The sequence below is a fragment of the Hemitrygon akajei genome, chromosome 4, assembly GCF_048418815.1.
Source record: "Hemitrygon akajei chromosome 4, sHemAka1.3, whole genome shotgun sequence".
In the NCBI taxonomy this organism is placed as follows: Eukaryota; Metazoa; Chordata; class Chondrichthyes; order Myliobatiformes; family Dasyatidae; genus Hemitrygon; species Hemitrygon akajei.
In genome coordinates, this window is record NC_133127.1 from 201,857,389 (window position 1) to 201,870,010 (window position 12,622).

Below are 12,622 nucleotides of genomic sequence, written 5' to 3' on the forward strand. Positions count from 1 at the left end.
CGGCTTGGATCGAAATTTGACTGGTAATAGAAACAAGTGCGTATTTATATAGAACATTGAACATAGAATAGAACAGCACATTACAGGCCCTTCGGCCTGCAATGTTGTGCCGACCCTCAACCCTGCCTCCCATATAACCCCCCCACCTTAAATTCCTCCATATGGTAGGGAGCAGGGGCACAGGTAGGGTAGATTTTGGGTCTGTGCTCAGATCCTGGACTCCCCTAATCCTTGTCAGTGACTTGGATGATGGAACTGAATTTAATATGTATAAGTGTGCAGGGTGCAGAGATGCTGACAATTGCAATGGCAATAGTGATAGAGTGTAAAATCTTTGATTTAACAGCCTTTGGCATGAATGGGCAAAAGCTTGGTTAAGAAAAGGCAAGCCTTTTCCTTTTTTGATACAGAGTCGTCGGCATGGAATGCTCTTTCTGTCAAATTTGAGAATTCAGGATACTGACTGTATCCCTGATGACTACATCTGTGGGGAGTGCACCCAACTGCACAAGTGAATGACATTGTCAAGGAGTTGGAGCTGGAGTTGGATGTACTCAGGCTCTTTTGGGAGGCTGATGATATTATAGACAAGACTTTTAGAGAAGTGGTTACAAAAGAGTACAGGCTTCCAGTTGTAGATGGCCTCAGACAGTAGATCAGGAGAGGTAAGAGATTAAGAAGTCAATGCAGAGTTTCCCTGTGGCCATTCACCTCAGCAACAGGTATACCCCTTTGGATACTGCTGTAGGGGGGGAAAACCCATCAAATTATGGCAGCAGCTGCCAGGCTGGTAGCACTGTGGCCAGTTATGAGCCTTGACGGGGAAGGGTAGAGTCAGGCAGTGCGGTAGTTCTAGGGGACTCAGCAGTTAAGGAGATTCCGTGGCCGCTAAAGAGACACCAGGATAGTGTATAGCCTCCCAGGTGCTAGGGTCCATGATGTATCAGAGTGACTGCAGGATATTCTCAAGGGGGAGGGGGAGCATCCAGAGATCATGTTGCATATTGGCACCAATAACATGGCCAGAAAAGGGGAAAAAGTCTGGCCTGACTACTGTCTTATAAAGGCTCAGCATTACCTCCTTGCTTTTATTTACTATTCCCCTTAAAATATTTGTCAACATTTCATTTGCCACCTTTACCACAGACTCGCCTGTAAATTAACTTCTGTGTTCTTCGATGAAAACTCCCAAGTCCCTCTGCAACTCTAATATTTGAATTTTCTCCCCATTTAGATAATAGTCCACACTATTGTTCTTTTTACCAAAGTGCATTATCGTAGATTTTCCAACACTGTATTCTATCTGCCACATTTTTGCCTATTCATCTAATGCACCTGGCACAGATGTGGCCACTGGGGAGGCTGGTAGTCACCTGGAAATCCCACCTCTGATACACAGGCCAGAACACTGGCTCTGTAGACATACCCACTATTCTCTCAAGAGTTAAATAAGAAAAAGAAACAAGAAATAGGAATGAACTTACTTACTTGTCTCCGCCTGTTCTGGCTGTAGCCTTGTTGAGCCAAAGCATTACTACTCTGACTCAGACTACTCTGACGTTGACTACTCTTGTGATGACCACTCCGCTAGGTGGTACCTCTGTTTTATGGGGACTGGGTTTTTAGAACTCTTTGCCAGACCTGTGTGGAAATGCTTCTGTAGCATCTGCACAGTACTCCAATCAATGACTCCCATCAACAAACTTACTGCTTTTAAAGCTCACACGAGGAAATCTGCAGATGCTGGAAATTCAAGCAACACTCACAAAATGCTGGTGGAACACAGCAGACCAGGCAGCATCTATAGGGAGAACCACTGTCGATGTTTCGGGCCGAGACCCTTCGTCAGGACTAACCAAAATGAAAGATAGTAAGAGATTTGAAAGTAGGAGGGAGAGGGGAAAATGCGAAATGATAGGAGAAGACTCGTCACTTTAAAATGTAGCCAGAACTTGAGGGAAACCAATATCCTGGGCTGAAGGTTTGCTGATGCTACTTGGGAGAGTTTAAACTAGTTTTACATGGGGTTGGGAACCAGAATCCCAGGTCAGTAAGGGAAAGGTTGAGCCGGAAAGTAGATGTCAGTGAAAGTATTAAAAGGCAAAATTGAAATAACAGGTATGACAGGTCAGATAATCTGAAGTGTGTATATTTTAATGCTAGGAGTATTCTGGGTAAGGGTGATGAAGTTAGAGCATGGATCTATATATGGAACTACAAATGTTTGTACGATGTTGTAGCCATTACTGAACCTTGGTTAAGAGAGGGGCAGGAATGGGTGATTAATGTCCCATGTTTTTGAAGTTTTAGAAAAGATAGAGGAGGAGGTAAAAGAGGCAGGGGAAGAGATGCACTATTAATCAGGGACAACATCACAGCTGCACTGAGGGGAGACAAAATGGAGAGGTCAGACACTGAGTCTATTTGGGTTTGTAAAATGTGTGCAGGATAGTTTTTCTGCAGCAATACATAGAGGAACCAATTAGAGAAGGGGCAGTGTTGGATCTTCTGTTAGGGAATGAAATAGGTCAGGTGATGGAGGTATGTGTTGGGGAGCACTTCGGGTCCAGTGATCACAATACCATTAGTTTCAGTATAATTATGGAGAAGGATAGGACTGGACCCAGGGTTGAGATTTTTGATTGGAGAAAGGCTAACTTTGAGGAGGTGCGAAAGGATTTAGAAGGAGTGGATTGGGACAATTTGTTTTATGGGAAGGATGTAATAGAGAAATGGAGGTCATTTAAAGGTGAAATTTTGAGGGTACAGAATCTTTATGTTCCTGTTAGGTTGAAAGGAAAGGTTAAAAGTTTGAGAGTGCCATGGTTTTCAAGGAATATTGGAAACTTGGTTCGGGAAAAGAGGGAAATCTATAATAAATATAGGCAGCATGGAGTAAATGAGGTGCTCGAGGAATGTAAAGAATGTAAAAAGAATCTTAAGAAAGAAATTAGAAAAGCTAAAAGAAGATACAAGGTTGCTTTGGCAAGTAGAGTGAAAATAAATCCGAAGGGTTTCTACAGTTATATTAATAGCAAAAGGATAGTGAGGGATAAAATTGGTCCCTTAGAGAATCAGAGTAGACAGCTATGTGTGGAGCCGAAAGAGATGGGGGAGATATTGAACAATTTTTTTCTTCAGTATTCACTAAGGAGAAGGTTATTGAATTGTGTAAGGTAAGGGAAACAAGTAGGGAAGTTATGGAAACTATGACAATTAAAGAGGAGGAAGTACTGGCACTTTTAAGGAATATAAAAGTGGATAAATCTCCGGGTCCTGACAGGATATTCCCTAGGACCTTGAGGGAGGTTAGTGTAAAAATATATACTGACAGAAATATTTCAAATGTCATTAGAAACGAGGATGGTGCTGGAGGATTGGCGTATTGCTCATGTGGTTCCATTGTTTAAAAAGGGTTCCAAGAGTAAACCTAGCAATTATAGGCCTGTCAGTTTGACGTCAGTGGTGGGTAAATTAATGGAAATTATTCTTAGAGATGGTATATATAATTTTCTGGATAGACAGGGTCTGTTTAGGAACAGTCAACATGGATTTGTGCGTGGAAGGTCATGTTTGACAAATCATTGAATTTTTTGAAGAGGTTACGAGGAAGGTTGACGAGGGTAAAGTAGTGGATGTTGTCTATATGGACCAGTAAGGCCTTTGACAAGGTTCCACATGGAAGGTTAGTTAGGAAGTTTCAATCATTAGGTATTAATATTGAAGTAGTAAAATGGATTCAACAGTGGCTGGATGGGAGATGCCAGAGAGTAGTGGTGGATAACTGTTTGTCAGGTTGGAGGCCAGTGACTAGTGGTGTGCCTCAGGGATCTGTACTGGGTCCAATGTTGTTTGTCATAAACATTAATGATCTGGATGATGGGGTGGTAAATTGGATTAGTAAGTATGCAGATGATACTAAGGTAGGTGGCATTGTGGATAATGAAGTAGGTTTTCAAAGTTTGCAGAGAGATTTAGGCCAGTTAGAAGAGTGGGCTGAATGATGGCAGATGGAGTTTAATGCTGATAAGTGTGAGGTGCTACATTTTGGTAGGAATAATCCAGATAGGACATACATGGTGAATGGTAGGGCATTGAAGAATGCAGTAGAACAGAGTGATCTAGGAATAATAGTTCTAGCTGCATAGTTCCCTGAAGGTGGAATCTCATGTGGATAGGATGGTGAAGAAAGCTTTTGGTATGTTGGCCTTTATAAATCAGAGCATTGAGTATAGGAGTTGGGATGTAATGTTAAAATTGTACAAGGCATTGGTAAGGCTGAATTTGGAGTATTGTGTACAGTTCTGGTCAACGAATTATAGGAAAGATGTCAGCAAAATAGAGAGAGTACAGAGAAGATTTACTAGAATGTTACCTGGGTTTCAGCACCTAAGTTACAGGGAAAGATTGAACAAGTTAGGTCTTTATTCTTTGGAGCGTAGAAGGTTGAGGGGGAACTTGATAGAGGTATTTAAAATTATGAGGGGGATAGATAGAGTTGACGTGGATAGGCTTTTTCCATTGAGAGTAGGGGAGATTCAAACAAGAGGACATGAGTTGAGAGTTGGGGGCAAAAGTTTAAGGGTAACACGAGGGGGAATTTCTTTACTCAGAGAGTAGTAGCTGTGTGGAACTAGCTTCCAATAGAAGTGGTAGAGGCAGATTCGGTATTGTCATTTAAAGTAAAATTGGATAGGTATATGGACAGGAAAGGAATGGAGAGTTATGGGCTGAGTGTGGGTCAGTGGGACTGGGTGAGAGTAAACGTCTGGCACGGACTAGAAGGGCCGAGATGGCCTGTTTCTATGCTGTAATTGTTATATGGTTATATGGGTGGAATTCAGGAATAGGAAGGGTGCAATCACACTGATGAGATTGTACTACAGACCACCAAGTAGCCACTGGGACATTGAGGAACAGATATGTAATCAGATTAAGGAAATGTGTAAAAATAATAGGGTAGTTGTCATGGGGGATTTCAACTTTGCTAATATAAACTAGGACCTTCTTAGTGTAAGGAGTTTAGTTGGGGCTGAATTTGTTAAGTGTATCCAGGAAGGTTTCTTGAATCAGTATGTGGACGGTCCATCGAGAGGAGTTGCCATACTGGATCTGGTGTTGGGTAATGAGCCTGGCCATGTGACTGACCTTTCAGTGGGTGAACAGTTAAGGAACAGTGACACAGCTCCTTAACTTTCAGGATAGCAATAGATAAGGATAGGCATGGTCTTTGTGGGAGAGTTTTAAATTGGAATAGGACAAATTACGAGGACATTAGGTAGGAACTAAGAAGCATTAATTGGGAACACCTTTTCTCTGGCAGGTTCACATCAGACATGTGGAGGGTGTTTAAAAGATCAATTGCACAGATTACAGGAAAGATATGTTCTTGTTGGAAGGAAGGATGGGGATGGAAAGATAAGAGAACCTTGGATGTTCTGAGAGGCGATAAATTTAGTCAAGGAAAAGGAAAAGTTTGTAAAGCTTGACGTCAGCATCAATCAAAGCACTTGAGGAATATAAAGAAGTTAGAAAGAAATAAAGAAGGGAATTAGGAAAGTCAGGAGGGGCCATGAAAAGTCCTTGGCAAGTAGGGTTAAGGTGAATCCCAAGGTATTCTATATGTATATCAAGAGCAAGATGATATCTAGGGAGACGGAAGGACCACTCAAGGATAAAGGGAGGAACATTTGATTGGATGTGAAGAATATGAGCAAGATACTTAATGAATACTTTACTTCAGTATTTACCAAATAAAAAGGATATGAGGACCAGGAGATAAGTGCTGAGTGTTTAAGTATGTTAGGGCATTTAGAGGTCAAAGAGGAGGAAGTGTTCTGTCTCCTAAAGAGTATTAAGGTGGATAAATCCCCAGGTAACCTGATGGGATTTACCCCAGGTTATTGAAGGAGGCAAGAGACGATATTGCTGGGCCTTTGACCTCTTTGTGTCCTCTCTAGCCATAGGTGTGATCCCGGAGGACTGGCAAGTGGCTAATGTTGTACCTCTATTTAAGAAGGGAACAAGGGAAAATCCTGGGAACTATAGACCAGTGAGTCTCATATCAGTTGCAGGGAAATTGCTGGAGAAAATTCTTAAGGATAGGATATATGAGCATTTGGAAACCCGTTGCCTAATTGAGGAGAGCCAGCATGGCTTTATGTGGGGTAGGTTACACCTTACCAACTTGATTGATTTTTTTGACAAGGCGATGAGAGAGATTGATGAGGGTACGGCAGTGAATGTTGTCTACATGGAATAGGAAAGTGTTTGACAAAGTCCCTCATGGGAGGCTAATCCAGAAGTTTAAGATGCAGGGGATCTGCATTGAATTGGCTGTTTGGAATCAGAACTGGCTTGCACATAGAAGACAGATGGTAATGGTTGAAGGGACTTTTGAAGTGCAGGTCTGTAATTAGTGGAATTCCACAGGGATCTGTAATGTATATAAATGACCTGGATGAAATGACCTCGATGGGAGGGTTAGTAAATTTGTGAATGATACCAAGATTGGTGCATTGTGAATAGTGTAGAAGCTTGGCAAAGAATACTGTGCAATATAGACCAGTTACAGATATGGGCTGAGAAATGGCAGATGGAGTTTAACCCAGATTAAGGTGTTGCACCTTGGTAGGGCAAATGCAGGTAGACAGTACACTGTTAAGGGCAAAATCTTAACAGTGTTGTTGAGCAGAGAGACTTTGGGACCCAAGTTCATAGCTCCTTGAAAGTGGCCATGCATGCAACCCTAACACTAATCCTAATGCGTGGCTAAGAAGGTGTCCGGAATTCTTACTTTACTTGTTGAGGCACTGAGTTCATAAATCAGGAAGTAATGTTGCAACTTTATAAAATTCTGGTTAGCCCACATCTGGAGGTTTGCATAGTCTGGTCAACCCACTATAGGAAGGACGTTGAGGGGCAGAAGAGGTTTACCAGGATGCTGCTTGGTTTAGAGGACATGTGCTAACATGAGAGGCTGGATGAGCTTGGGGTGTTTTCTCTGGAGCATCGAGGGAAGATCAGAAAGAGGTTGACAAGATTATGAGAGCATAGACAGAGTGGACAGACAGTATCTGTTGAAATGTCTAATACCAGACGGCATGCTTTGAAGCTGAGACAGGGGAGTTTCAAAGGGGATGTGAGGGGTATTTTACTCAAAGAGTGGTGGATGGCTGGAATGTGCTGCCTGGTATGGTGGTAGAGGTAAATACATTGGAGGCTTTTAAGAGATGTTTGGATAGGCACATGGATGTAAGGAAGGTGGAAGAATATGTACAAGGTATTAGTAGGAGGGATGTTTGGGTGATTTTGATTTGGTTTTTAGCTGGTTCGGCACAATATTGTAAGCTGAATGGCCTGTTCCTGTGCTGTATTCTTCTTTGTTCTATGTACGGGTAAGCAGCTTAATTGGTCACTGTCAGTTGTCAGTGGTGGGTAGTTGGGTGACGTGGCTCATTGGGCCAGAGGGGCCTGTTCCAAATAAAGTGTTCAGAGTACAGAGATATAGGCTGTGATGAACAATGAGAGGTCATGGCAATTTGCACAGGGGATGCATGTGAGCTGATCCACTTGTGTTGGAAGAGCAAGCCAAGGACTGTTGAGCTGATGGGCACGTATGGAGGAGTGTGGGTGACCCTGTACACCAGTCACTGTTTGCAATTACACCCTGCAGACAGGGGAGCAGACAGTATGCTCATGATACACATGGCTGAATACAGGCCAAGGACGTCTGACAAGAGCTTCAGCACTGTCAACAGTGACACAGGTGCAGACAGTAACCAAGTGCAGACCTCAGCCAGTCTGTGCCTAATTAGATCCCACAAAGAGCAGTTATAACGATGTTGAGTTCGGGATCAGCATCAGCCATGATGTATGAACCAGGAGAGGGTGTTCGGCCCTCCCCTGCCTCCTCGATGCTCTGTGCCTCTCAGCGACCGTTCCATGGGACTGTTCTTGACCTGAGAGGGTGGGCAGTTTCTGGGACATGGGGTTGGTTATTGGCTGGTGTGGTGATGCTCTTCTTGCTCCCCCCCACCCCATTTTCAGGTGAAGAAGCTACGGGAGTTCAGTGGAGACCGGGGGCGAGTGTGTGAGGCCGAACGTTTCCTGTTGCTCTTGACTGAGCTGCCCAAGTAGGCAGGGCTGGAGGGATGGGGAGGGGGCCTCTGTGGGTGTGGGGCCCTTGCGGTGGCGTGGCATGGGGAGTTGGGCTTCCATCAGGTTAGATGTCTTTGGGGAAGGGGCCTCTGTTAGGTGGATGCATGTGGGTGGAGGAGGGGTCCATTTGTGTCGGGTCTGTGTGGGGGTGTAATGTTGCTGACCTGTGTGTGTATGTCAGTTTACATATCTGTGTGGGTGGAGGAGGGATCTGTTCGTTGGGTCTGTGTGGGGGTGTAATGTTGCTGACCTGTGTGTGTGTGTCTGTCTATGTATTTGTGACCATGAGATCATAAGACAGAGGAGCAGAATTAGGCCATTCGGTGTGCTCTGCCATTTCAACATGGCTGATTTATTATCCTTCTCATTATCCCAAGGTCTCCACAGCCATCTGGCAATAAATTCCACACTTTCTGGCTAAAAATTCCTCTTCATCTTTGTTCTAAGTGGATGGCCCTCTATTCTGAGGCTGTGTCCTCTGGTCCGAGATCCCCACTACTGGAAATATCCTCTCCACATCCACTTTATTGAGACCTATTTGATAGGTTTCAATGAGAATCCCCCCTTATTCCAGTGAGTACAGGTCCAGAGACATCAAATGCTCCTCCTTTCATTCCTGGAATCATTCTCGTGAATCTCCTCCGGACCCTCTCCGATGGCAACACATCTTTTCTTAGATAAAGGATACACAGAACTGTTCACAATATCCTCAACACACACAAAATGCTGGTGGAATGCAGCAGGCCAGGCAGCATCTATAGGGAGAAGCGCTGTCGACGTTTCGGGCCGAGACCCTTCGTCAAAACTAACTGAAAGGAAAGATAGTAAGAGATTTGAAAGTAGGAGGGGGAGGGGAAAATGCGAAATGATAGGAGAAGACCGGAGGGGGTGGGGGGAAGCTGAGAGCCAGACAGGTGATTGGCAAAAGGGATACAGAGCTAAAGAAGGGAAAGGATCATGGGACAGGAGGCCTAGGGAGAAAGAAAGGGGGAGGAGAGCACCAGAGGGAGATGGAGAACGGGCAGAGAGAGAGAAAGAAAAACTAAATATATCAGGGATGGGGTAAGAAGGGGAGGGGCATTAATGGAAGTTAGAGAAGTCAATGTTCATGCCATCAGGTTGGAGGCTACCCAGCCGGTATATAAGGTGTTGTTCCTCCAACCTGAGTGTGGCTTCATCTTGACAGTAGAGGAGGCCATGGATAGACATATCAGAATGGGAATGGGACGTGGAATTAAAATGTGTGGCCACTGGGAGATCCTGCTTTCTCTGGCAGACAGAGCGTAGTTGTTCAGCGAAACGGTCTCCCAGTCCGCGTCAGGTCTCACCAATATATAAAAGGCCGCACCAGGAGCACCGGACGCAGTATACCACACCAGCCGACTCACAGGTGAAGTGTCGCCTCACCTGGAAGGACTGTCTAGGGCCCTGAATGGTGGTGAGGGAGGAAGTGTAAGGGCAGGTGTAGCACTTGTTCCATTTACAAGGATAAGTGCTAGGAGGGAGATCGGTGGGAAGGGATGGGGGGATGAATGGACAAAGGAGTCACGTAGGGAGCGATCCCTGCGGAAAGCAGAAGGGGGAGAGGGAAAGATGTGCTTGGTAGTGGGATCCCGTTAGAGGTGGCGGAAGTTACAGAGAATTATACATTGGATCCGGAGGCTGGTGAGGTGGTAGGTGAGGACAAGGGGAACCCTATCCCGAGTGGGGTGGTGGGCGGATGGGGTGAGGGCAGATGTGTGGGAAATGGGAGAGATGCATTTGAGAGCAGAGTTGATGGTGGAAGAAGGGAAGACCCTTTGTTTAAAAAAGAAAGACACCTCCTTCGTCCTGGAATGAAAAGCCTCATCCTGAGAGCAGATGCGGCAGAGACGGAGGAATTGTGAGAAGGGGATAGCAATTTGCAAGAGACAGGGTGGGAAGAGGAATAGTTCAGGTTAGCTGTGAGAGTCTGTAGGCTTATAGTAGATATCAGTAGATAAGCTGGCTCTAGAGATGGAGACAAAAAGATCAAGAAAGGGGAGGGAGGTGTCGGAAATGGACCAGGTAAATTTGAGGGCAGGGTGAAAGTTGGAGGCAAAGTTAATGAAGTCAACGAGCTCAGCATGCGTGCAAGAGGCAGCGCCAATGCAGTCGTTGATGTAGCGAAAGGAAAAGAGGGGGACGGATACCCGTATAGGCTTGGAACATGGACTGTTCCACAAAGCCAACAAAAAGGCAGGCATAACTGGGACCCATGCGGGTGACCATGGCTACACCTTTGGTTTGGAGGAAGTGGGAGGAGCCAAAGGAAAAATTACTGAGAGTAAGAACTAATTTGGCTAGACGGAGGAGAGTGGTGGTAGAGGGGAATTGGTTAGGTCTGGAATCCAAAAAGAAGCGGAGAGCTTTGAGACCTTCCTGGTGGGGGATGGAGGTATATAGGGACTGGACGTCCATGGTGAAAATAAGGCGGTGGGGGCCAGGGAACTTAAAATCATTGAAAAAATTCAAAGCGTGAGAAGTGTCACAAACATAGGTGGGAAGGGATTGAACAAGGGGGGATAAAACAGTGTCAAGGTATGCAGAAATGAGTTTGGTGGGGCAGGAGCAAGCTGAGACAATGGGTCTACCTGGACAGGCAGGTTTGTGGATCTTGGGTAGGAGGTAGAAATGGGAAGTGTGGGGTGTGGGAACTATGAGGTTGGTGGCAGTGGATGGGAGATCCCCAGAGCTGATAAGGTTGGTGATGGTGTGGGAGACAGTGGCCTGGTGCTCCTTAGTGGGGTCATGATCAAGGGGTAAATAAGAGGAGGTATCAGAGAGTTGTCGCTGTGCCTCGGCCAGGTAGAGGTCAGTACGCCAGACTACAACAGCTCCCCCCCTTATCAGCGGGTTATCCTCACCATTGTCTTATAAAGACTCATCTTGCTCTTGTATTCTAGCCTCTTGAAATGAATGCTAACATCGCATTTGCCTTCCTCACCAAGGCTCAACCTGTAAATTAACCTTTAGGGAATTCTGCACGAGGATTCTTAACTCCCTTTGCACCTCAGATTTTTGAATTTTTGCTCCACTTAGAAAATAGTCAACCCTTTTATTTCTTCTACCAGGCTGCATGACCATACACTTCCCAACACTATATTCTATCGGCCATTTCTTTGCCCATTTTCCTAATTAGTCTAAGTCCTTCTGCAGCCTCCCTGTTTCCTCAACATGACCTATCCCTCCACCTATCTTTGTATCATCCACAAATTTGGCCAAAAAGTCATCAATTCCTCATCTAAATCATTGACACACAATGTAAAAAGAAGGCATCCCAACAAAGACCCCAGTGGAACACCACTAGTCACCGACAGCCAACCAGAAAAGGATCCTTTTATTCCCTCTCTTTGTTATTGCTGATCTCCGCTTGTCCTTCTGAATTCCAGCGAGTACAGACACAGAACCATCAAACATTCCTTCTATGATAACCCTTTCATTCCTGGAATCATCCTTGTGAACCTCCTCTGGACCCTCTCCAATGTCAGCACACCTCTTCTAATGAGGAGCCTAAAACTGTTCACAATACTCAAGGTGAGGCCTCACCAGCGCCTTATAAAGCCTCAGCATCACATCCTTGCTCTTGTATTCTTGACTTCTTGAAATGAATGCTAACATGGCATTTGCCTTCCTCACCACCAACTCAACCTGTAAGTTAACCTCTAGGGCAGGGGTGTCAAACTCATTTTAGGTCACGGGCCGGATTGAGCAAAATGCAGCTTCATGCGGGCCGGATCAGTCGGACGCGTGCGAACGCAGCTTTCGTTGCCTCCGTTTTTTCAGCCTGCTCTCATGTGTCTCAGTCTCTGCTATAACTACAAAGTGTTTCACTTTACAAATTCCATTTCTTATGAAGAAGACTGCCGAATAAACACTAAAAATCCTGAAAACCTGAATAAACTCAGCATTAGCCATATCATACGCCATAGGCACTTCGATTACTGGGGCCAGCTTTAATAGTAATTAGATATTATCTTGCGGGCCAAAGATAATTCCACCGCGGGCCGGATTTGGCCCGCGGGCCTTGAGTTTGACATATATGCTCTAGGGTGTCTATACAAGGACTCCCAAGTCCCTTTGCATCTCAGATGTTTGGATTTTCTCCCCATTTAGAAAATAGGCTGCACATTTATTTTTACTACCAAAGTGCATGACCATGCATTTTCCAACATTGTATTTCATTTGCCACTTTCTTGCCCATTCTCCTAATCTGTCTAAACCCTTTTGTATCCTACCTGTTTCCTCAACACTACCTTGCCCCTTCACCAATCTTCATATCATCTGCAAACTCGGCAACAAAGTCATCTATTTCATCATCTAAATCATTTATATACAGCGTAAAAAGAAGTGGTCCCAATACCAACCCCTGTGGAACACCACTAGTCACTGGCAGCCAACCAGACAAGATCCTTTTATTCCCACTGTCTTCCTTTTTCCAATC

The 12,622-nt window shown here is 44.9% G+C and overlaps 1 protein-coding gene across 1 annotated transcript in view; it reads left to right on the forward strand.

Moving 5' to 3' along the window:
- Positions 1–12,622, forward strand: part of LOC140726052 (FH2 domain-containing protein 1-like) — a 91,344-nt gene that overhangs the window by 36,359 nt on the left and 42,363 nt on the right. The window contains exon 5 of the mRNA XM_073041948.1: positions 8,050–8,135. Within this exon, the coding sequence (XP_072898049.1) occupies positions 8,050–8,135 (86 nt within the window). The remainder of the gene's footprint in view (positions 1–8,049; positions 8,136–12,622) is intronic.